Source organism: Hibiscus syriacus, unplaced genomic scaffold (assembly GCF_006381635.1).
Source record: "Hibiscus syriacus cultivar Baekdansim isolate YM2019G1 unplaced genomic scaffold, ASM638163v2 tig00110126_pilon, whole genome shotgun sequence".
NCBI classification, from domain to species: Eukaryota; Viridiplantae; Streptophyta; class Magnoliopsida; order Malvales; family Malvaceae; genus Hibiscus; species Hibiscus syriacus.
The window spans coordinates 284,730-310,646 of NW_024062601.1; the positions used below are offsets into that span (position 1 = coordinate 284,730).

A 25,917-nucleotide genomic window follows, 5' to 3' on the forward strand; every position below is an offset into this window, starting at 1 on the left:
AATTCTATTAAATTTATCATATCTTAACATTTTAGACTGACTGATATTGGTACCCCTCCTATGGTATCGATACTTCTATACTATGGTACCGATACTCCCTTTCAGTATCGATACAATTTCTATATTATGGAATCCATGGTATCGATACCTTTCTCTTAGAATCGATACCCACATCAATATCGATACTAATTGCATCGGTATCGATATTGTTCATCGTATTTCTTCAAATTTAAATCTATAGTATTGGTATTGTTCTTCCAGTACCGATACCTTTACCCATATTTTTCATTTTTCAGCTCAATTTTTACCTTGATTTCATTTAAATCCCTTACTTTTACCTCCAACAATAACATTAAACTCACCATTACTTAACCCAACTAACTTTCCTCCATTTAGCTTCTTATAACACCCAAATTCTGTAAAGAGCACTCCAAACCAAGAATCATACTATTTTTTCTAACAAGTTTTTAATCATATCCAAGGCTTCTAATCTCTTATTTACTTATTTGACAAGTCAAATATACTTTTAAACATCAATAAAAACTCATATTTTAACAAATCACTCAAAAACTCATTTCTTCAATCTCAAATAAAACATTCATTTCTTAGTTTTAATCCTCTTTAAACCTTCCTTAAGCTTCCACATCACTTAAGGATTTCAAAGCCAAACTAAAAACGAAAGGGAAAACTAACTAAATGAAGTCTTACCTTTGCTATGAGGGCTTAAGACGTGAGGAATAAGAAGCTGATAAAACCAACATAAGTTATCATTTATTCTTATATTCACTTATATTAAATGCCCCCCATTAAATGAATATTAAATTCATTCCATCCAAATGACTAAATTTCCCCTCCATTCTTCCATTCTTAATAATTAGTCTTAACCAAATTTCCTACTTAATTTCTTGTACTTTACCATTTATTCAATTAAATCCTTCAAATTTTAAATTCTTTCATTATGGTCACCGACCTGATATTTGGGGTATTACAAAGGGTTGAGAAGGTTTTGATTGTTTGGCATTAGGGTTTGAGAGTAATAAGAAATTTAGGAATTTTTGGACATTTTAACTTAAAACTCGACTGACATTATCAATACTTCTAGCTAGAGTATTGATATTTCAGCGTTAAATATGATGGTATCGATACAACAATATCAATGATATAAAAACAATTAGTATTGTATAAACAATACTAGTACCATATGCATGAAATTGTTCAAAAATGCAGTAACTAAGTCTAAATATGTTATTTTAACACAAATTAAGCATATACCACACATATGACCACATGAAACAAAAAATCATGAACAAAATATTAGTATTCATTTATTCATACAAAGGTTAAACAACAAAAACACCTATGAATGTAAAATTTCATGAGATTCTAGTTAGAGAAAACCAAAATATCAAAAGTCATAATACACATTCTAGGGCATAAGAAATGTTGATACCCATACCATATCGATATTAATATCATGTTAGTACTGATTTTACCTATAACAGTAGTATCGATACTCCTAATTATAGTATCGATACTAACCTTATGATTTTTAGAATGTTAAATTTTAATATGTATTTTTTGTACTGATACTTATCATGTATCGTACTACTTATAACAGTAGTATCGATACTTCCTTTGAGTAGTACAAATACTCATTTTCTCCAACAACTATATTTTTTTAATTAATGTATGTAGTACCGATACTCCAAGATCGAGTACCGATACTCCAAGCATCTGGGCAGTATTTATTGTGAGAAAACTTCTCCTAACGAATCTGTTAACTCCACAACTACCCAAATAGTTAAAATTGAATGAAGGAGTATAAAAACAAGATTCCAAGTCATATGTGAAGACAAGAGATCACACAAAAAACCAAAGCAATCACATAGATTCAAATTCAAGTTAACATTCTCAAAAATTATTTTTGCTTTTAAGAATACATACTTCTTTAGTATTCTCTTAGGTGTTCTATTTGTTCTGAATTGTGCAAACACACTCCTTGTAAGGGATTTTTTTAAAGTTTTTTATTTTTAATTTCTTATTGGGAAGGGTTATACACTTGATATTTTGGGGTATAAGTCTAAGTGTGTTTTAAGGTTACACCTTGTCCTAAAAGGTTTGAACAAATTAGTGAATTTTTTGAAATCCTTAGTATGAAAGTTAAGGTAGTGGATGTAGACTTTATTGAGGAAGTTGAATCACTCTAAAATTAATTGTGTCGATTTTTCTTTTTTTCATGCAAAAAGCTTATATCATTTTTAAATTGCCAATTCGTCCTTCTTGGTTATTCTCTCAATTCGATTGAATCATTATTAGTATACTAATTATTAAAAGTTTCAAGTTATTAAGTTCCACTTTATAACTTGCCTTGAATTCATTTTTTCCCAAATCGAATTTAGTCAATTTAAAGTAAGTGTTTTTAAATTAAGGGTTTATTTGTTTCACGTAAAATATTTTCCTCATTTCCCAGTGTTTAGTTAGAGGAAAACTGGTTGGTCAATGTAAAACATTTTCCTGATCAATAGAATTTCTTTTGTATTTTTTTGGAAAATGACTAACGGTTTAATTTTCCGTAAGTTATTTTCTAAACTTTTACTTTCAAAGAATAAATACTCAAAATAATTTTATTTTATGTATTTAATATTAATATAATATTTTATTATCATTTTAATAAAAATAATAATTATTAAAATATTTAAATATTTATTAATATTTTCAAAAATATAATATTATATTTTTATATTTATATATTATTTATAATATAATATATATTATATTATATTTTAAAAATATATTATAAATTATTAATAAAAGTATCTTTATTCATTAATTTCATAAAAATATTATTATTAAATTATTAATAATGAATAATATATTTATGTATCTAACATTAATATAATAATCTAGTAATATTTTAATAAAAATACTTAAAATATATTTAATAATAATTTTTAAAATATAATATATTTTTTACTTTAAATAAAATAAAATTTATATTTTTATTTATTCAGATATATTATCTTAATTTTATTTATAAAATTATAAAAAATAATATTGTGATAATAATATTAATGAATAAATTATTCTAATATTTTAAAAATAATGATATTAATTTTTATAATAAATAATATTAATTATTATATTTAATATTTATAAATATAATTCTTAAAAAATTCACAACTAATGAAAAATTATTGCACAACCTCTTTCAGACATCGTAAAACATTTTAAAAAATATAATTTATTTTATATAAAAAATATTTTAAAAATATTTCAAATAAATAATGGACCTTAAAATAAATAAAACCAATTTTTAAATCAAATCAAAGTTTATCCCCATAATTGAAAGTTGTATTTACTCGAAACACTAGAGGCCCAAACTCAAATTGGAAATGGGAAGTGGTATGGGCAGAGGCCTTTTCTCTTTCATTCGGACCGATAAAAGAAAGTGAAAAGAAAAGAGAGTACAGTCCTTGGCTCAAACTCACACTCTCTCTTTCTCGGGACATATTTCCTCTTTAAATTCTTCCATAAACCTAAAACGCACACTTCACAACTAATGAAAAATTATTGCACAACCTCTTTCAGACATCGTAAAACATTTTAAAAAATATAATTTATTTTATATAAAAAATATTTTAAAAAATATTTCAATAAAATAAATGGACCTTAAAATAAATAAAAAATACCAATTTTTTAAATCAAATCAAAGTTTATTCCCCATAATTGAAAGTTGTATTTACTCGAAATACACTAGAGGCCCAAACTCAAATTGGAAATGGGAAGTGGTATGGGCAGAGGCCTTTTCTCTTTCATTCGGACCGATAAAAGAAAGTGAAAAGAAAAGAGAGTACAGTCCTTGGCTCAAACTCACACTTCTCTCTTTCTCGGGACATATATTCCTCTTTAAATTCTTCCATAAACCTAAAACGCACACACAATTTTCACTCCCTTTTTTTTAACTTCTCATTATTTAATTAGGGCTTCACTGTAATGCTTCAACATCCTCGATTCCCTCAATGTACGGACAATCTCATCCCCTGAACATCCTTGGCCAGATCCCCGCCAACGATGGTTCCGACCTCGCCGACCACCACCAAATCGTTTCTTACGATGCGCATCCCCTCGACGAAGGCGTTGGAGTCGAGGACGTCTCAGCCGATCACATCTGCTGCACTTCCGCCTCTGACTTGGCCTCCGTTCAACAAGTCGACGGTGCCAGTCAACTCACTCTCTCGTTTCGTGGCCAGGTCTACGTATTTGATGCTATTACTCCTGCGAAGGTTAATCACAGTGTATCTTTTCTTATTCAGCTTTTGTCAATTGGGCCAATTAGGGTTTTTTTAGAAGAACCAAAAGTTGATGGCGTAAATTGTAGAGATACGTGATTTCCTTTCCTCTTATTTTAAGTTATCGAACCAAAAGCGCAACTTCAAAATCATACTTTTGTTCTTTCGCTTTTCTATAGCAACTCCAATGAAATTCACACCGTAAAGAGTTTTATGTGGTCGAATTTTTGCAGTTCCATGCGGTACTGTTACAACTTGGTGGGTGTGAACTGACTTCAGGTCCCCATGGTGTTGATATGCCTGCTCAGAACCAAAGAGTGATTCTCTTAAATATGTTGAATTTAGAAATTTGAGTTCTCTTTATAATTCTTAGTTTACCCATTAATTTTTTTTCCTGTTTAGGGTGTTCTGGACTTCCCGAGAGGATCTAATCAACCTCATAGGGCAGCCTCTTTAGATAGGTTTCGTAAGAAGAGAAAAGAGCGATGCTTTGATAAAAAAGTCAGATATGGTGTTCGTCAAGAAGTTGCTCTTAGGTGTGCATTTTCCTTCCTACATGCAGTTATTTTAGCTAGATATGCTTGTGAATTTTTGAACTATGAAAGTCGGTTTGTTGTTCTTGTGATTGATGCTTACAAACTTAGACTGTGAACTAAATTGTTGGGCTTTTCAGGTTTGAGGAATTACTATGAATTAGGACTTTATGTAGGGTATGGATTATTATACTATGAGAAATAGATTGGCTATACTGGATTAGCGAAGGATGATTATTATCATAATTTTTTTATTTCATTTTAGCCACTCTTCTTTTGTTATTATAAATACATCATTAACATTAGATTATTTCACTATATTTTCTGAATGCCATATGTTCTTTATTATACACTGAGGATCTTTATAACAGTTTTCAGCACTAAAAAACAATAAAAATAAACTATTGTCCAATTCTAAAGGGTGATAAATAGGTATAGCTGCATGCTGGTATAGCCCCGGTAGACAAGCTTTCAATAATTTGCTAATTGCCTTAATGATATATTGTGGAGTCCTCTAGTTTACAGTCTGATGTACTATAAAATTGTTAGAAAACTCTCAAAGATCTAGGGAGTAACGTAGTGGTTAGAGGTCCTCAAATCAGTGTCAAAACAAAATATATCCTGGAATACTAGATTGTGTAAGGATAATTTTTTTCCACCATATGGTATTACTGATTTTAATCTTCCAGTATGGTCGTTTTTTTTATCTTACTATTAAACTATCAAATGCAAACAGCAAATTTTGGTAGAGTATAATTATCTACAGTGAATAACCGAATAAGCAGTGGTCTGACCTTTCTATTCTTGCCACTTTTAAAACCGACTATAAGTTCATCTGGTCCTTATTTAATCAGCAGGAGCCATTAATTTTGGAATATTTTCATTTGGGGAATCTATATGAACAATATTATAATTCAATCACCTATAGTGAGGATGGTGTATCGTAATGCAATTTCAATTCACTGATAGCTCATTATATCCAAAAATATTGGTGATTTAGGGGACCTATGTCTTAAAAGTGGAAACATAATGTTTAAACTGTTATAGTCAGTCAAGTTTAACTTCTTCTGTCTTTTTAAACTGTTTATTAGTTAGACATACTTCTAATGTACAAGAAATGTATGAAGTGCAGTGAGGAATCTGCTGAAGGGAAAAAAATATTAAAGAATTCAAACAATAGCATAGAAATCTATTTTGCTTCTGTTTTAATTGGCTGGTCTCGGCGCATCAATAGAACCTTTGTAGTCTTGTGGATAAAGGGGAGATGATACACCTTTTACCCTTTTAGGGGATTTCACATAATGATTAACAATTTGACTGCATATTTGGAAAAAAGAACATATATGACATTGATGACATTGAATTCTTAAAATTTAGCATGTAAATGTTTTGTAACTGAGTCAAAGGTCTAGAAACTCATTAGAGATGGTTTATCCTTATTGAAAGTTTTTTTTTAAATATCTTGTGTATGGTAAGTTCATGTTTCTGATTTATCTGAGTGCACCAGGATGAATCGTAATAAGGGTCAATTTACATCTGCCAAATCTTCCAAGAAGTCTGAAGGAGGTGAAAGCTCTTCTTCTCAGGATGATGACAACCCAGCAGATGCTATGTGAGTTTCGTACAATCTTCCAGAGTATTTTTCTTTGCATATTTTTATGAAGATCTGATAATATGTTTTATTTTTTAAACTTTGTATGTACTGCACTAAATTTCTCATATATCTTCTTTATTGGTTAGTAGCATCATTTTTAACATTTTCTGTCAATATAATGTCATTTTCACACTTTTCCAGATGTACGCACTGTGGCATTAGCTCAAAGTCCACCCCAATGATGCGACGTGGTCCATCTGGTCCAAGGTCTCTATGCAATGCATGTGGACTTTTTTGGGCAAATAAGGTTGGTGTGTCTGCTGTAATTGACACTTAGCGTATCTTCATTTTACCCATGTTCTTTATTTACAATTAAGAAAAATTGCTTCCCTTGATTCTTTTGCTACGTTTTCCATCAAGGTTCTTTTCATGTATTTGGTAAATTTAGATGAGCAAATCACTTTTAACTGCTCCTTGATGATTCTCTTTTGGGATGATTGCTACTAGTGCTTTAACTAAAAAGTTAAATTTCCATGCACACGACAAGTTCTCCATCAAGAAAAGTATTGCGCACTCAGGAGAGGGATGAGAACTTCTCTCATTGTTGAGGGACTGGTAAAAAGTATTCATGGATGGGGTTTTGGAAAGGTCTGCTAATGTGGTAGCCTGGTAGGGACAAATGCATTCCCTCCCACTAAACCCTCCCCCATTGTTTACAATTTTCCAATATAGTCTTGCCTTTTTAAGTTTTTGTGCACTGTCATTTTTTAAGCAGTCCCTCACTGCTGAACATTCTGCAAGCTACAGATTTTGAGTTTTAAACAATTGCACCACACGGAACTTTGCCGGACATTCCTAAGAAAGCGCAGGATTCCCTTATCCCAGTTCAACAGGTGTGTTTCTCAACAATAAACTTGTTTTCAAGCTTCTTGGTTTGCTGTTCTAATTTATCAATTATTCTTTGATGACATAAACACGGGTTTACCTTTTTTTTTTTTTTGTAAAATAGGGAGAAAGTGAAGTAAATAATTCAGATTCTAGAATTGCTCTCCCTACACAGAGCAATGTAGTTCCTTTCTCAAATGGTTGATGCCCAGCTCTAATTGGTGAGCACTGATTCTGTGCCAATACGGCCATTGTGTTGACTAGGTCTTCATTGGTAAATTATTAATGACTTCCTTATATGTACAGATATCATAGTTGCTTTTTTTTATCAATATACACGAGGTTTTCGCCTCCTATTCATTGAGTCTAGTACATTTGCATGCTGAGATTACCTCTTTTAAGAAAGACCTATTCCGGGATGTAAGAGCTTAAATTGTTAACAGTATGCCTTTGGAAATTTTATAGGCCATATTTCATTCGTTTCCTATTTGTTGAAACCAATTCTCATTTTCCAAATGGTAACATACTAAGCGAGAAATAACATGTCTGATGGAATTTGAGTATATTTAAATAAAAAAATAGGTTTTTCATAATTTTGGAGAGTTTGAAATTTTCAAATATGAGTTGAATGAAGAGCGTTTATGTAATAATGAATTTTAAGTTCCTCAAAAATTAAAATTGCTTTATTTTAAAAAGAAAAAGAAAAGAAAAGAAAAGTGAAGTTGTATCAAATTTGTACAAGAATTCTGTTCTAGTATATAACTTGGTGGACCAACTATTGAAATAGGCCCAGGGAGCTGGGCTTCTCTCTAATGGATAACCTTGGTCTGGGTGGGTTTATTCAAGTTGAAACGGCATCGTTTGGACGGAATACACCTACCACCTTCACTTTAAAAATGATTTTACACTAGCGTTTCAACGAGTGACGTTACACCGCACCCGTTCCGCCCCGCCCCGCCCGAACAAACTGGGATGAATCTGACACTGACAGCCCGCACTTATATTATTAATAGAGTAAATTAATCACCCAAAATTCACAAAAACAAACAATTCCGGTCCTCCACCAACCCACTCCCATCCACTCATTTCTTTTTGTTGAACGCCTGAAAACGCCGAGCAATGGCGGCAGCTATGAGCTTTCGAAGGCTCTCTTCCTCCTTCAAGTCTCCGATCAGACCTCTCTTCACTCGCACCTCCCTCCGTTGCATGGTTCCGATATTTCAAACTTTTTTTCTTCTCTTCTTTCATTGATTCTTTAATGTTTTATTTAATTTCCTTCTCTTTTTTTTTTCATTTGCTTCAGTCAACAGCTGCCGCAGAGAAAGAGAAAGCTCGTGCTAACGTAAGCCTCATTTTTAAAAATTATTGTTTTTCAAACATGGTTTGGATTTTGGAGTTTAGATCTTTCATCTTTTTGCTGTGATTGCGATTGCCTTTGTAGTGGGTACATCAGTTGAATGCTCCACTTGAGGAAATCGATCCTGAAATTGCTAACATAATCGAACTCGAGAAAGCTAGGCAATGGAAGGTATTTTGATAAAATTCAAATCTCTTAGCCTTTTTTCCTCTCATTTCTGGTTTTTAATTTTTTAATATTTTTTCTTTTCTTCAACTTTATTCAAGTGTTGATTGATTGATTGATTCAGAGATCCAATTTGGTTTTCATTTTATTTTTGTGATAGGGACTAGAGCTTATACCATCCGAGAATTTTACATCCGTCTCAGTGATGCAAGCAGTAGGCTCTGTCATGACCAATAAGTACAGTGAAGGATATCCTGGTGGTAGATACTATGGAGGAAACGAGTTAAGACAAATCTATTTTTTCTTTTCTATATTTTAAATTTTAAATCAATTAGTAAAAAAGAAATATATGGGTTCCTTTATAAATTGATTTCAGACTGATTGTAATTTTCAGGGAGTCGAATCAGAAAATAAGATGTATTTTATATATGTTATATTGCAATTTTATATTTTAGTATAAATTCTTGATGGCTATGTTGCTCAGATTCATCCTCCTTTTTGTTTAAGTAACCATGCCGGAATCTCGCAATGAAGTCCAAGTAGCATAGCTTAGTAGGCCAAGGTCAGTGTCTAATGCTGTTAATTCTTATTTGGTCAGGTACATTGACATGGCTGAGTCCTTGTGTCAAAAGCGTGCCCTAGAGGCTTTTGGGTTGGATCCTGCAAAGTGGGGAGGTGAATGAATTATGCATATGTCTTCTTTTTTGCCTCCATTAAAAGCTAAGATGAATATTTTGAGACCTGCATGTTGAGTTGTTATCAAAATTCCAATATGCCTTCCATATTTAGTGAATGTTTGTATACACTTTATTTTGAGCATATGAAGTATTCTATGAACGGAATATTTACTTTCTAGGCAGCATATAGCTTATCCTGTATCTGTTTCATTATTGCAGTCAATGTTCAGTCACTTTCTGGATCTCCTGCTAACTTTCAAGTTTATACTGCATTGTTGAAACCGTATGAACGAATTATGGCACTAGATTACCCCATGGTGGACATCTTCACATGGTTATCAGGGCTTATCATTTCCATTAACTAAGAGTTTTTCTGTTGAATTTGGTTACATTTTGTCTTCTCTTGTTAATTCTAATTGTATCAGGAGGTAACATTACTTTAAGGCTATTCAAATGGTGCTACCGTGTTTCAAATTCAAATTTTCAATTCTTCTTTGCGTTATACAGACTGACACTAAGAAGATATCTGCTGTGTCCATATTCTTTGAGACAATGCCATATAGATTGGATGATAGTACAGGTTACATTGACTATGATCAGGTAGATCTTCTCTTTCATTCTATTCTATGTATCTACACTTGAGTAACTGTATAATGTACAAAACCAGGGATGCATGTTTTGATCAATGTTTCGTTTACTTTCCACAATCCTTTCGAGATTCACAGCTGGAACTTGTGTGGAATACTTGCTACGTGTTGTATCTTTTAAGCATAATGGGACATGCAAAAGAGAAATTTATATCTTTATAGTTAGATTTTCAATTGAGCGGTTGAATTTTCAGATGTATGGAACTTGCATGCATCTTAAATCAAATTCACCTGTGACGAATAAGCTAAAGATCTTATCAATCTCACGAGCTCTTTGCAAGCATTTTCTTGGAAAATTTAGGTGGAACTTGAAGATATCTTTAAAGGAGCTGATTTAGATGAATAAAAATGTTTGCAGTTAGAGAAAAGTGCTGTGCTTTTTAGACCAAAACTTTTAGTTGCTGGAGCCAGTGCATATGCTCGCCTTTATGACTATGCACGTATCCGCAAGGTAACACCTTTTACTTGTCTTGATATCAGTAGATTTTATCATATATCAACGAAAATTTTGACTTCGTTGAGAAACTAACTCTTACTGCTTTATGGACAGGTCTGTGACAAGCAGAAAGCAATTATGTTGGCTGACATGGCACATATAAGTGGGTTGGTTGCTGCAGGTGTTATTCCATCTCCTTTCGAATACGCTGATGTTGTGACAACCACAACCCACAAGTCACTTCGTGGTCCACGTGGTGCTATGATTTTCTTCAGGAAGGGAGTCAAAGAGATTAACAAACAAGGGAAAGAGGTAAGTATGATCTAAGTTTTGGTATGCTTATTATCTCTCTTTTTTTCACTCTAAGTTGAATGAGTAAAAAGAGAAGGAAAACATGATTTGTTCAATTTCTCGTGTTCCATCCAATACAGGTCGTGTATGATTTGGAAGACAAAATTAATCAAGCCGTCTTTCCTGGACTTCAAGGTGGTCCGCATAATCACACTATATCTGGTTTAGCAGTTGCATTGAAGCAGGTATTCTTTGATAAAAAAAAGTGTTTATGCAAGTGAAATATGCAATGCCAAGTTGAGGCCATACAGTATTTTGATACAAGTTAGCCCGGAGTATTAGATTTATTTAGTTTGACATATGTGCTTATAGGTCAGAACACCGGAGTACAAGGCTTACCAAGAGCAAGTTCTCAGTAATTGCACGAAATTTGCTCAGGTAAACTGAATGGCCCAGCTCCTATTGATGCAAGTTCACAACTAGTACTTGGTTTATGTGAACCTTGGCCTTATGATGTACACTCTCGAGTGATTTAACTGTGATGGTTGCAATTCTATGTGTTCTGTTTTTGAAGAGGTTGCTAAAGAACGGCTATGATCTAGTATCTGGTGGGACTGAGAACCATTTAGTCTTGGTCAATTTGCGAAACAGGGTATGTAATTATTGAATTCTTGTTCCTTTCTAACCAATTTACCAAAAATTATCATATCTTTTATGTTGTCATGAGAATTCCTATAGAATAACCTGATAGTAATTAGTTTATAGGTCTAGAACTTTTCAACCCTTTAACTGACCAGAATCCATAAATGGATTGTTATCATGTTTTCCAATTTCAAGTACTTTTAAACTATTTAATTGGTAATTGTTGGTAATTGGAGTCTATATTATTTTTCAAACGGTGTTCAACAGGGTATTGATGGCTCAAGAGTTGAGAAGGTATTGGAATCAGTTCATATTGCAGCCAATAAAAACACTGTTCCCGGGGATGTGTCTGCTATGGTTCCCGGTGGCATCCGCATGGGTATGGCACCTTTGATCATGAAGCCATATATTTCTTATGGTGGTTATCTAGGTCCCTTGGATTTTAAATTGTTGTTTCGTGTGCTTCAGGAACCCCAGCTCTCACATCTAGGGGTTTTGTCGAGGAAGATTTCGAGAAGGTAGCTGACTTCTTCGATGCAGCTGTCAAATTAGCCTTGAAAATCAAGGCCGAGACGAAAGGTATACTTTTCTGTTTCATCAATCACCTAAAGGGCAATATTTTTATATGTTGTAAAAATGGAATGTATGCCCACATATTTCTACTATTAATCCAGGAACAAAGTTGAAGGATTTTGTAGCAACCTTGGAATCAGATACGAACTTTCAATCTGAAATCGCTAAGCTCCGAAAAGAAGTCGAGGAGTATGCGAAACAGTTTCCGACTATCGGTTTTGAGAAGGAAACAATGAAATACAAGGACTAAGGCAAGGTTTGCCAGTTCTAAAGAAGTACGCAAACTGGTTGCTGTTCCTATATTTGTTGCACGTAAAATTTTAGAGGGAAACTATCTTATTTTATTGAAATGCCAAAACATGCGCATTGCATCATCTGGAGTTGAGTTGAACTTATTCAAAGATGGAGACTTGAAGTAATCAAATTTCATTTTTTGAAGCTCGAAATTGATTTTTGATTGTCAATTAATGTATCATAAAATATGTGCATGTGATCAAACAATAATAAAGGAAAAAACATTGTAATGTGTTATTTTTAAACATGTTGATATTGATGATATAATATGATGATGACGCTGCTGATGAAATCATGAATCATGATAACATGTATGCATTGATTATAGGCAAAGCGTGCAACAATTAGCTGCAACTACCACCCTTAAAATAACAGTAAATTATAGCTGATATCACTGAATTTTAGGTCATGTATCATTTATACAATTGAGCTTTTAATTATGATTATTGATGTTTAAAACGATATTGTTTCAAGTACTGAACCTTAGAGATCTTAGAGATGTATTGCCGTGAACAAATTATGCGTATATCGACATCTATCACATGTTTGATGGGAGTGCATCAGTTACTTTCGGGTTAAATTACCCACTTGTTAACATCTATCATATGTTTTACAAAATAGATAAATATCACGAAAAATATGGCCAAAAAAATCAACACTAACACTTTATGTGTGGTACGTTTAGGGATGAAATGCCCTCTACAAGCGTAAGAATGACAAAATGAATGAATAGATTGTATCTCATTCTCTACAATCATTATTAGATTATTTGGTTAGAATAATGTTTTTGTAGGCAAGGATCATCCCAAATATAATATTATGAATCTCATTTGATTTTTCTTTTCTAAAATGCGATAATTCAAAAGATATAATAACTGAATCAAGATAATTCACCATATATGCGTACCATGAGTAGATAGTTTATGTCAAAAGTAGATTGTCGTTTGAGAAATCATCCTTCAAGGCAGTATCAACGTTTGAGAGTGGCATTCAACTTAAGTGGTCTGCTCCCACGTCCCTTCTTTTTAATTTTGAGATTAAATTCTTGCAAGAACAAAATTAATCTAATTTAACCTTAATTTCTCATCTTTCTTCTCAATCAAGTATTTAAGAACCGCATGGTCAAAGAAAATAATAACTTCAGTTCCAAATAAACACGATTTAAACTTTTCTATAGCAAAAACGATAGACAGTAAATGACGAAGGTTCCTTTTCAATTCTTTACTCAAGAACGAATCTTATATTGTGATCACTTGCATCGCACATGATTTTAAAAAAATGATCTCAATTCGGTGCTAACACTATAGAAGCTGAAACAAACTTCTGCTTAAAAGTATCGAACCTGGTCTGCATGCTTGATAATCCGAGATAAAAAATAATAATAATAAATAAATATTATTATATAATCGAAGCAAAAAAAATAAAGAATTAAAATAGAGAAATGTGATTTGTTTACTCGTATGTAGACACTGAATATGATGAGTAGAGTAAGATAAATCGAAGAAGGATTTTTGTTGAAGCATGTATGAATAGTTTCCTCAAGATAGATTCGTCATCTCCTAGGTTCTTTGAGTAACGTTGGATGTCATTCTCCCATGATACAACAAAAAAAGATCACAATAGTAAGCACAACCGTAGTGATCAGTCGAACACATTCTTGTCTTTCTCTATCACCGGAAAGAACGAATTTAGAAGGAAATTTCTAAGTGTTTTCTACTTCAACACAGTGAATGTGTCTTGTAACTTATGTTGTGTTGTGTCTTAGAATTGTGCCTCAAGTAACCTATATATAAGGAGAGGAAATGGATTGAAGGGTTAAGTCCTTTCGATGAAAAGACTTATCCTTTAGATGAAAGGGCTTAAATTTTTCGTGAAAGGATATGTAATTATGTACCAGGTTTTTTATTATAAATAGAGATGTAACCTAAACCTATGAGACATTGAATAAAACTTCTAGCGCCGCCTAGGCACCGAAGACGTAAGCACATTGCCGAACCTCGTTAAAATTCTTGTGTTCTTTTGTTATCTTTGCCCGATTCTTCAACAATTGGTATCAGATGTCAGGAGCAAAATTCAAAGTTGTGAAATTCGATGGTTAGGGTAACTTCGGATTATGGCAAACGAGGGTGAAGGATCTGTTGGCGCAGTAGGGGATCCTAAAGGCTTTACGACCTACAAAGCCGGCGTCGATGGAGGAGGACGATTGGGAAGAATTGCAACAGTGAGCGGCAGGGGATCCTGAAGGCTCTACGACCTACAAAGCCAACGTCGATGGAGGAGGACGATTGAGAAGAATTGCAACAGCGAGCGGCAGGAACCATACGATTATGCTTAGCGGACGAGGTTATGTATCATGTCATGCATTTGTCGTCTCCAGACAAAATTTGGAGGAAGTTGGAAAGTCAGTTTATGTCCAAATCCTTAACGACAAAATTGTATCTAAAGCAGCGGTTGTATGGGCTGAAGATGTAGGATGATCATTATTTGGCGCAATACGTGAATGTCTTCATTCAAATCGTTTCTGATTTGGCTCGGCTTGATGTGAAAATTGAGGATGAAGACAGAGCGATGATTATGTTGTGTTCGTTGCCTCCCTCTTACGAACACATGGTGACTACTCTTACATATGGGAAAGAGACTATCAATGTTGAGGAGATTACTGCAGCCTTGTTGGCTCACAACCAGCGGAAGCAGAATACAGGGGAAAACTCTCAAGCCGATAGCTTATATGTCAAGGGTAATCGAGACCGTGGACGGAAGCCAGAGAAGACAGGCAAGCGGAACTCCATATCCAAATCTAGGGATAAGAAGACAATTCACTGTTACAAGTGCAAGGAGGCGTGACATATGAAACGAGACTGTCCGAAGTTGAAAAAGCAGACTGATGAGAACTGTGATGTTTCATCCAAGTCTATGAACGTGGTTGAGGATGACAATTCTGATTGCAGTGAGGGTGATAAGCTTTTGTTGACTATGTTTTGATATAACAATTTAAGGCAAAATGGTTTTTAGACTTAAATTGACTTTACAAAATGTTTTTGGACTTAATTGAATTTATTTAAAGTTTTAAAAGGTTTAAAAAATAATTCAAACTCCATTAAATTCAGATTTGAGCCAAATTGCTAAAGGGTGTCAAAGTGCATCCATGCACCCCTGCACTGCATCCATGCATCCCTGCAGTGCATCCATGCACCTGCACTAGTGCATCGACGCACCATGCAGTGCATCCATGCACTCAAACACCGAATGCAATTAGTGAATCGATGCATCCTACTGTGCATCGATGCATCCTGCTGTACATCGATGCATCCTGGTGTGCATCCATGCACGAAGGCTACAACGGCTAGTAACGGCTAGTTTATTTGAATTTAATGAAGGGGTATCGATGCACCATGATAGTGCACCGATGCACCATGTTATGGGAAGCCTTTTTGAGTAGAAAAATCATCCCCAAACGGCTCCAAAACATCCTCAACGGCTATATACAACATCAAACACATTCCAAGCTATAAATACAAGCTAAGGACACTTGAAGAAGCAAGAGAACAACTATCTAAGCAATCAAACACAAGAGAAGAGTTTTTCATTCTTATTTCATCTTTCTCTTGTAAATATTTTGTTCTTGTGAGCTCAATCTTGTAAACACCTACCTTTGAGAGGTTTATTTGTTTACTTCTTTTATCCTTTTGTAAAGGGGAAAGGTTCTAGCTAATCCGTGTAAAAGCTAGGGAAAGGTTATAGTTTAACCCTAAAAAAACTAGGGAGTTTGTAAGGTTACTCTTTGTCCTCAAAAGAAAGAACAAATTATTGAATTTGTTGGAAAATCCTTGGTGAGGAGCTAAGGTAGTGGACGTAGTCTTTGGTTGAGAAAGTCGAACCACTATAAATCGTTGTGCAATTCTCTATCTTTCAATCTCCTTACTCCCTAAACACAAAACCGTTCCGACCCCTCTTTGCAAACCATTCCGATTGTCGATTCGAGCTTCCGAAAATCTAAACAATTGGTATCAAAGCCTAACTCGTTAAGAAGGTTTAACCACCTTGAGACGATCCTCGAAGAATATCTACTAATTCCTGACACAACCGAGAAGATGGTTTCCACCTCCGGCTCGTTCCACTTGGAAGACTCCCTACCAACGGACAAGCCTCCATACTTCAATGGAGTCAACTATCGTCATTGGAAGAAATTAATGAAGGTATTCATCCAATCCAATGATCTTGATGCATGGGAGATAATCGAGAACGGATAATCTTCTCCAAAGAAGAATGAGAAAAAGCGGAGTGACAAAGAACGGAAGAAAGCTCAACTTAATACCAAGGCCATGCACATAGTGTTGTGTGCATTTGGTCCTAAAATCTATGAAGGAGTTTCTTCATGTTCAAGTGCAAGGAGCTTGGAATAAGCTCGAGCATTGAATTAATTTATACGTTTGATGAGTTACAAGATGCTTTTAATAGGTTATATTCGGAGTTTGAGACCCATGAACTCCAAATATAAGAAAATGATTTCAAAATTTAAAATCGAAAATGATTTTCTTTTGAAAACAAAAATAGATTTTGAAAGCCAAAATGAAATTTTGAAAAAGGATTTAGAGCTTTCAAAAATAAAAATTGAAAGTTTTGAAAAAGAAAATTTTGATTTAAAAGTTAAGCTTGAATACTTAACAAAAGAAAAAGAAATCATTTTAAATAATTCATTTAGTTCAATAATGACAATATGCTCATATTGTCATTATCATGGTCACAAGGAACATACTTGTCCTTTGAAGAAAGGAAAACGTTTTAAAATTAGACAAGTATGGATTCCGAAAGGAACAAGAGGCATTGAAACTAACGTTAAAGGATCCAAAGCAATTTGGATACGAAAATCAAAATAAATGTCTCTTGTAGGTGTGTGAGAGCAATGGTGATGAAAGTGATAATATTCAAGATGCTCTAGCCACACATGAAAAAGGAATGGGTAACCTCTAAGCTTAATGATTTAATTTTGGTTATTTGGTTGCTCATTTGATTTTAAGCATGCATGAGTTTTGGTTTTAAATGATTATGCATCATCGTTTTAATCTCATGTATGTTGAAAAGATGATTATGATGAACATTTTAAAGTTATATTAATTTTTAAGATTTTTTAGTTCATCATAATAAAATTTTGGTCAAAATTGGTTTTAATGCAAATGATATCTCTCTAACAATTAATATCAAATTTTCAAATACTTTGATTTTACAAATTTTAAATTTTTGACCTAAATATGAATGTTTATGCATGTGGTTTAAATGAAAATGATATTTCTCTAACAATTGATATCAAAATTTTCAAAATGCATAACATTTTTGGAAAACTTTATGCATATACACTTAATTTTAACAAATGGTATTGATATCAAATTTCAACAATTGGTATTGCATAAAGTATTTTAGTATTGGATATATTAAATTTCATGTGCTACTAACACATTTTTTATTCTTTGTAGAAATTCAATTTCTTTTTAAGTGTCAAATTCTTAAAGCTAAATTTTGATTGGAATGCATTTATTGAGGGGGAGCTTTGATTTTTCAAATGATTTTTAAATGCCAAATTTACCACTTACTCTCTAAAGTTATTTTGAACTTCAAAGATCGAATTATTTTTGATTTTAAGAAAAGGGGGAGAAGTTTGGTTTGAAAAATTCAATTTCTAAATAAAAAAGGGGGAGCTTAACATTTTCATATATTTTCCAACAATTGTTAACAATTGATATCTTTTTCATTAAACAATTTATTAAGGGGGAGTTTTGCCAAAAACAATTTTTCAAATGTTTTGTTATATCAAAAAGGGGGAGATTGTTGAACTATGTTTTGATATAACAATTTAAGGCAAAATGGTTTTTGGACTTGAATTGAATTTAGAAAATGTTTTTGGACTTAATTGAATTTATTCAAAGCTTTAAAAGGTTTCAAAAATAATTCAAAGTCCATTAAATTCGGATTTGAGCAAAAATGCTAAAGGGTGTCAAAGTGCATCCATACACCCTTGCAGTGCATCCATACATCCCTACAGTGCATCCATGCACTTGCACTAGTGCATCGATGCACCATACAGTGCATCCATGCACTCAAACACCGAATGCAATTAGTGCATTGATGCATCCTTCTGTGCATCGATGCATCCTTCTGTGCATCGATGCATCCTTCTGTGCATCGATGCATCAAGGTTGTGCATCGATGCATCCTGCTGTGCATCGATGCATCCTGCTGTGCATCCATGCACGAAGGCTACAACGGCTAGTAACAACTAGTTTATTTGAATTTAATAAAGGGGTATCGATGCACCATGATAGTGCACCGATGCACCATATTATGGGCAACCTTTTTGAGTAGAAAAATCATCCCCAAACGGCTCTAAAACATCCTCAATGGCTATATACAACATCAAACACATTCTAAGCTATAAATACAAGCTAAGGACACTTGAAGAAGCAAGAGAACAACTATCCAAGCAATCAAACACAAGAGAATAGTTTTTCATTTTTATTTCATCTTTCTCTTGTAAATGTTTTGTTCTTGTGAGCTCAATCTTGTAAACACCTACCTTTGAGAGGTTTATTTGTTTACTTCTTTTATCCTTTTGTAAAGGGGAAAAGTTCTAGTTTAACAAAAAAAACTAGGGAGTTTGTAAGGTTACTCTTTGTCCTCAAAAGAAAGAACAAATTAATGAATTTGTTGGAAAATCCTTGGTGAGGAGCTAAGGTAGTGGACGTAGACTTTAGTTGAGAAAGTCGAACCACTATAAATCGTTGTGCAATTCTCTATCTTTCAATCTCCTTACTCCCTAAACACAAAACCGTTTCGACCCCTCTTTGCAAACCATTCCGGTTGTCGATTCGAGCTTCCGAAAATCCCAACAGCTTTCTATTTCAAAGACTCAATTGACGGATGCGTGGATTCTTGATTCTGGATGTTCTTATCACATCACGCCAAATAGGGAATGGTTTTCGACATACAGGTTGGTTAATTCTGGTTCTGTTTATTTGGGTGATGATCGATGTTCAATATTGTTGGTATTGGTGATGTTATAATTAAGATGTATGATGGCTCTGTTCGGACGTTGAGTGGTGTTCGACATGTCCCAGATTTGAAGAAGAATTTGATTTCTTTGGGCACTTTGCACAAGAATGGTTTTATCCCTAAGGCTGATGAGGATAGGGAGACCATTTGGATTGTTAAAGGAGCTTTGACTGTGATGAAAGGAAAGACGACGGCAGGGAATATTTACAGATTGTTAGGGAGTACCGTTGTAGGTGGAGTTCATTCTGTTGAGTTCTGTGATGATACTACAAAACTGTGGCATATGCGTCTTGCTCATCTTAGTGAACATGGTATGAAAGAATTACACAAAAGAAATTTGTTGCATGGTGTCAAAAGTTGTAAGCTCGATTTTTGCATGTATTGTGTTATTGGTAAACAGACTAAAGTCTGTTTCAATATTGCGAAGCACACAACTCAAGGGATTCTTGATTATGTGCACTCTGATGTATGGGGGCCTTCCACGACATCGTCTCTGGGTGGATTTAGGTATTATATTATTCTTATTGACAATTTTTCACGGAAAGTTTGGGTGTTTTTTGAAATAGAAGTCAGACGTTTTTTAGAAGTTCAAGCTGTGGAGAGCTAAGGTAGAAAACCAAACAGGATGAAACATCAAGTGTTTGCGGTTTGAAAATGGTACGGAGTACACAGATTCATAGTTCTTACACTTCTGTAAGGAGCACGGGATTAAGAGACATTTTACAGTGCGCAAGACACCACAACAGAATGGTATTACGGAACAGATGAACAGGTCGTTGAATGAAAGAGCCAGATGTTTGCGGTTGAATGCGGGGCTTCCCAAACACTTCTGAGCCGAGGCTGTTAACATGGCGTGTTATCTTATCAATAGATCGGCAAGGGAATCATTGGCTGGGAAAGTTGCAGAAGAGGTATGGACTGATCATGATGTTAGTTTTGATAACTTACGAATTTTTGGTTGTCATGCTTATGTGCATGTACCTACTGATGAGAGATCCAAACTTGATGCAAAATCGAAGGAGTGCATTTTTTTGGGTTACAAGAAAGGTGTCAAAGGATTCAAGTTCTGTGATCCAGTTACGAAGAAAATTCTGACCAGTAAAGATGTTGTTTTTGATGACAAATCCATGTTGCAGCAGAAGAAAGATACGACAGTGGTGTATTTCGAGCAGTTTCTAGTTGAGAAACCAGAAACTTCTCAACCGACTTCTGGTGGTTCCGTTACGGATGATTTGTAGGATTATAGTCTCTCCAGAGACAGGGTGAGACAGACGAATATAAAGCCCCCGAGCATATTGGGTTTTGAAGACTTGGTCTCTTTCGCACTTACTGTTAGCAGTGATGATCCGGTTACTTTTCATGATGCCATTACTAGTCAGGAAAACGACAAGTGGATGGTTGCCATGGTTGAGGAGAGGGAGTCTTTGAATCACAATCGTACATGGGAGTTAGTTCCCCTTCTTGAGGGTAAGAAGCCGATTGGTTGCAAATGGGTGTATAAGAAGAAACCAACAGTAACAAAAAAAAAGGGGGAGAAGTTCAAGGCTCGCTTGGTAGCAAAGGGTTTTTCACAGAAGAAATGAGTTGATTATGATGAAATCTTTTCTCCTATGGTCAGGCACACTTCAATCCAAGCAGTACTTGCATTGGTGGCTAGTTGGGATTTGCATTTAGAGCAGATGGATGTTAAAACTGCTTTTTTACATGGTGATTTAGAGGAACAGATCTACAAGCGGCAGCCTGAAGGTTTCACTCAACTTGGAAATGAGCATTTAATTTGCAGATTGAAGAAATCTTTGTACGGGTTGAAACATTCTCCGAGACAGTGGTATAAACGGTTTGACTCCTATATGATAAAGATTGGCTACAACCAATGTGAGTATGATTGTTGTGTCTATGTTAAGAGCCTTGATGATGGTTCTTTTATTTTTCTGTTATTGGATGTTGATGATATATTGATTGATGTGAAGAACATGGATGATGTTATTGGTTTGAAAACCTTATCGAGTCAGGAATTTGATATGAAAGATTTAGGTGCTGTAAAGAAAATTCTTGGAATGGAAATTTGCAGGGACAGAGACTCAAGGAAACTGTGGATATCTCAATAGGGTTATGTTGAGAAAATGCTAGAAAGGTTTGCGATGAGCAGCGCAAAACCAGTTAGCACTCCATTGGCGAATCACTTTAAGCTCTCATTAGAACAGTTCCCGAAGACAGATAAGGAAGCTGAAGATATGGAAAAGGTTCTGTATTTTAATGTTGTTGGCTGCTTGATGTATGCAATGGTATGTACTCGTCCTAATTTAGCTCATGTTGTTAGTCAAGTTTGTAAGTACATGTCTAAACCTAGTAAGCAACATTGGGAAGCAGTCAAGTGGATTTTTCGGTACTTAAAGGGTACTATGGGACATGGAATTGTTTTTGGTAGTCAGCGAGATAATCCTTTGGTTGTAGGATATATGGATTCAGACTATGTTGGTGACTTGGATAATAGAAGATCTACGACAGGGTATGTGTTTACTCTTGGCGGATGGCCTTTTTGTTGGAAGTCTACTGTTTAATCTGTTGTGGCACTATCTACAACTGAAGCTGAATACATGCCAGTGGCTGAAGCTACAAAAGAAGCTTTATGGCTTACTGGATTAGTGAAAAAGTTGGGTATTCAGCAAGGTCGAGTTCAGTTGTTTTGCGACAATCAAAGTGCTATTCACTTGGCTAAGAATCAGGTATATCGTGCTAGAACTAAACATATTGATGTACGTTTTCACAAGATCAGAGATTTGGTTGCATCTGGAGAGGTTTTGTTTTAGAAGGTACATACTGATGAGAATGCCGCTGATATGTTCACCAAGCTAGTTACGACAGACAAGTTCAAGCATTGCTTGGACTTGTTGAATGTTTCGAGTTTTTAAAGAAGTAAGGTAACCCAACCCACATTGAATGTTTCCTAAGGGGTAGGATATTCTCCAAGGTGGAGATTTGTAAGGTATGGCTCATAAATATACTGGTAAAGAGGACGGTACAAAGTTAATTATGTAATTATGTACCAGGTTTTTTTTATTATAAATAGAGATGTAACCTAAACCTTTGAAACATTGAATAAAACTTCTAGCGCCGCCTAGGCACCGAGGACGTAAGCACATTATTGAACCTCGTTAAAATTCTTGTGTTCTTTCGTTATCTTTGCCCGATTCTTCAACACTTTCATGAAGAGAATTGTTGAATAGGTATGATTGAATGGATGCAACTTTAAACTAAAAAATAAGTCCATTCACCAAGTGACATGACTTATTATAATAAGTCTATTCACCAAGTGAAATGAATTATTATAAATAGCATCAATTTTATTCAATTAAACTATTATTTTTCCAATAATCCCCTACATGAATGAAATTGATGATTTCAAACATTGACTCAATATGGTGATAGATTTTACGTTTGATATTTGCATAGGATAGGTAGGCATCCTCCTTCGAACCTTCCCTTGCGAAAATATGTTTACCTTACTGGTTGTCTAGCAGACGTAATGCCATTGAACTATTATGTTGTTGGTGTAAGCGATGTCATACCTCACAAAAATATCTCACTGACAAGAATTTGGTTCTCATGGTTATGTACATATAGCTGTGGACATCTCCTGATTCTGCAAGAGTTTAGAGAACTATGCCCCAATAGTCTCTTTGAAGCGGATCCACTTCACTCTTACATAGGTGACTTATGTTGTTCGGTTAAACGAAACACATATTGGTTATTAAAAGCATTGCTTAACCTCATCCACATTTTAGTCATTATTTTCATAATAGGAATGAACTTGGGATAAGGACCCCTACAGTGACCTCACAAGGTCTATGCAAGTAGGTTGTCCCATTGAACCTAGATCTTGGGATCTCCAGTCAACTAGGTTGAGTTCTCCTTCACATAGCGCCTTAAATATTAATGGGTTTTAATCACATTCCTTTCGATGTTTATCAACTTGATCTCGATTCAACTCATTGTTTAGCGGATCCACAATGTTATCTTTTGATCGTACAAAATCAATATAGATAACTCTAGTTGAGATCAATTGTTTAATGATATTATGTCGACAAATTATGTGTCTCAAACTTACCATTATACTTATATAAGGCACCCCCACACTTTGATGTAGTTGTAGGAAAGTTTTCTACATTTCCATAACTCATATGGTGTCTATCCTATTTTCTTGTAAGTTACCTTATTTAAAGGTAATTTGCTAATAAAATAGCTTCCACCACATGTTATGTGACAACTCAAAACATGACCAAACGTCATTCATAATTCTTTAGCAATCTTATGGATATTATACACTTCATATGGTGTAATGACAATCTATTCAAGATATAATTCCGACATAAAAACTTATAATGCTTTCAAACTTTAATGACAATAATGTCTATCTCATCCTCTCTATGAATAGGAGGATCATCCTATATTTGATCATATTCAGCATGATTAAATATAACATCTTATGTCACTATGTCTTGAAATTCTATCCATGAATTTCACATGCTTCTCGTTGTGGCTCACAACCACTGACATCGTTGAATTTTATTCAAAGTCTGAATAGGAATCAATATTTCAAATCACGAATTAGGTGAATCAGAGGGGTTACCATTATTTCGTTTCAAACACGTAACCAGAATTTGTAAATATTCCAACAATAAATTGAAAGTTAATTCAATTTATTTTATCATTTGTTTCTATTAAACAATAAAATTTAATTAGAAATTAAAATTCTAAATTTTTTTTGTAACAATGTTGTTACCTCCAAACGATTTATGTTATCAATAGTAAATCAAATAAATTTTGTTGAACAATAAGATTAAAATCTTGAAACCGAATTATAGGCCTATTTTTGTTCACAGACATATCATAATTTCGTTCAATACCTTATTTATCACAACGAATTTTAGTCAAAACTAAATCCACAACTGAGTAATTCTGTTAAACGACATGAATTTAGTAAAACTAAACCCAAACAGAAATGTACTAAATCAATAAATTTGTTGAACAATAAGATTAAAATCTTGAAACCGAATTATAGGCCTATTTTTGTTCACAGACATATCATAATTTCGTTCAATACCTTATTTATCACAACGAATTTTAGTCAAAACTAAAATCCAACAACTGAGTAATTTCTGTTAAACGACATGAATTTAGTAAAACTAAAACCCAAAACAGAAATGTACAATCAACACTATTTTATTGAATCCGTTAAAAGTCGGGATTTAAAACTAAAATTCAAAACAAAACCAACTTCTGTTGGACAACGGGATTAAAACCCAAAACAGAACCAATTTCTGTTGAACGACTAGAATTTAATAAATTAAATCTCGAAACAAAACTAACTTTCTGTTGAACGGTGATAATTTAATAAAACCGAAATAGTAGTATAATCTCAATGTATAAATACACATACCTTTTCGATTTCTTGATCGAAATTCACCATTCGTCACAAAAAAAATTACAAGTCTTATCACGTTACATCAAGGCTTGTGGACGGGATAAAAATAAAGATTTTTTTCTTTGAACCTGCAAAAGGTTGTGAAGTCATAACATAAAGTTAATGGGGCCTTATCCTAAGCATCCATAATGCCTTCAACTTCCTTAAGAATTGAGGACGAAGATAACTATTTGTTGATCCTTTCATATGTGAAATGTCATTTCCTATGTGAATTGTCCTTTCCAACCAACCAAAGTAATTTAGCAATTAAAAATGACTAGTTAAATTGAGAAATAAAATCAATAAAGATTGAAATCTGCTTCTTTAGTATGTCAACTCAAAACATAAATATATATAAATATATATATATATGTGTGGATTCAAATGAAAAGGTGTTACCTTTCTTGGAAATGGTTAGGAAAAGATGTTACATTTCCTTGGAAATAGAAATCTTTTCATGTCCATCAAGATTCAACTTTAATTCAAAGTAGAATACTTCAAATCACTAGTTTGTCCATTCTTTCTTCACATTGCGAATGTAGTCGTGGACAACAATATATTTGTCTTGTCTTTCGTCAATTTAGAATTGATTCCAAAACTCTAACAATCTTCTTTATCACGCTTGAAAAAACTATTTCATCCTTAGTTTCATTGTTGCTAGAGCTGGATATACGGGCTAAGGCCCGCGGGCTACCCGTTTAACCCGCGATCCGTGCGGGCTTCGGGCCTCAAAAATTAAAGATCGTTTAAATTGCGAGCTTTTTAGCCCGGACAGTTAAATCCGCGGGTTTAATGGGTATAACCGCGGGTTACCCGCGAAACCCGCTAAAGTCCGCTTAATTTAAAATTCATAAAATTTTAGATAAAATAAACTTAAAGAATTTTATAGAAAAAGAAAATAAATTACCTATAAATATGATGTTACTTATAACTATTGTAGTTCTTAAATTTATTAGGGCGTTAGTCATAATTTTACCGCTGCTTGATATTTTTTTCATTTAAATATACATCATTATCATTTTGGTA

At 33.9% G+C, this 25,917-nt stretch overlaps 1 protein-coding gene, 1 long non-coding RNA gene and 1 pseudogene across 2 annotated transcripts; 2 read left to right on the forward strand and 1 right to left on the reverse strand.

Annotated features, from left to right (window-relative positions):
* Positions 1 to 3,875: 3,875 nt before the first annotated feature.
* LOC120215611 (GATA transcription factor 25-like) lies at positions 3,876 to 7,667 on the forward strand. The gene is made up of 7 exons (XM_039213251.1): positions 3,876 to 4,283; positions 4,523 to 4,606; positions 4,692 to 4,825; positions 6,330 to 6,434; positions 6,618 to 6,723; positions 7,224 to 7,309; positions 7,426 to 7,667. Exons 1-7 carry the CDS (start codon positions 4,020 to 4,022, stop codon positions 7,439 to 7,441), a joined length of 795 nt encoding a protein of 264 aa, XP_039069182.1. The 5' UTR covers positions 3,876 to 4,019; the 3' UTR covers positions 7,442 to 7,667.
* A 683-nt stretch (positions 7,668 to 8,350) lies between these two features.
* LOC120215612 lies at positions 8,351 to 12,461 on the forward strand (annotated as a pseudogene).
* Positions 12,344 to 25,240, reverse strand: LOC120215613. Its single transcript, XR_005524974.1, has 3 exons — positions 25,229 to 25,240; positions 19,830 to 19,835; positions 12,344 to 12,480 (listed from the first exon to the last, which is right to left on the reverse strand). It is a non-coding gene; the product is annotated as an uncharacterized LOC120215613 (long non-coding RNA).
* Positions 25,241 to 25,917: the final 677 nt, after the last annotated feature.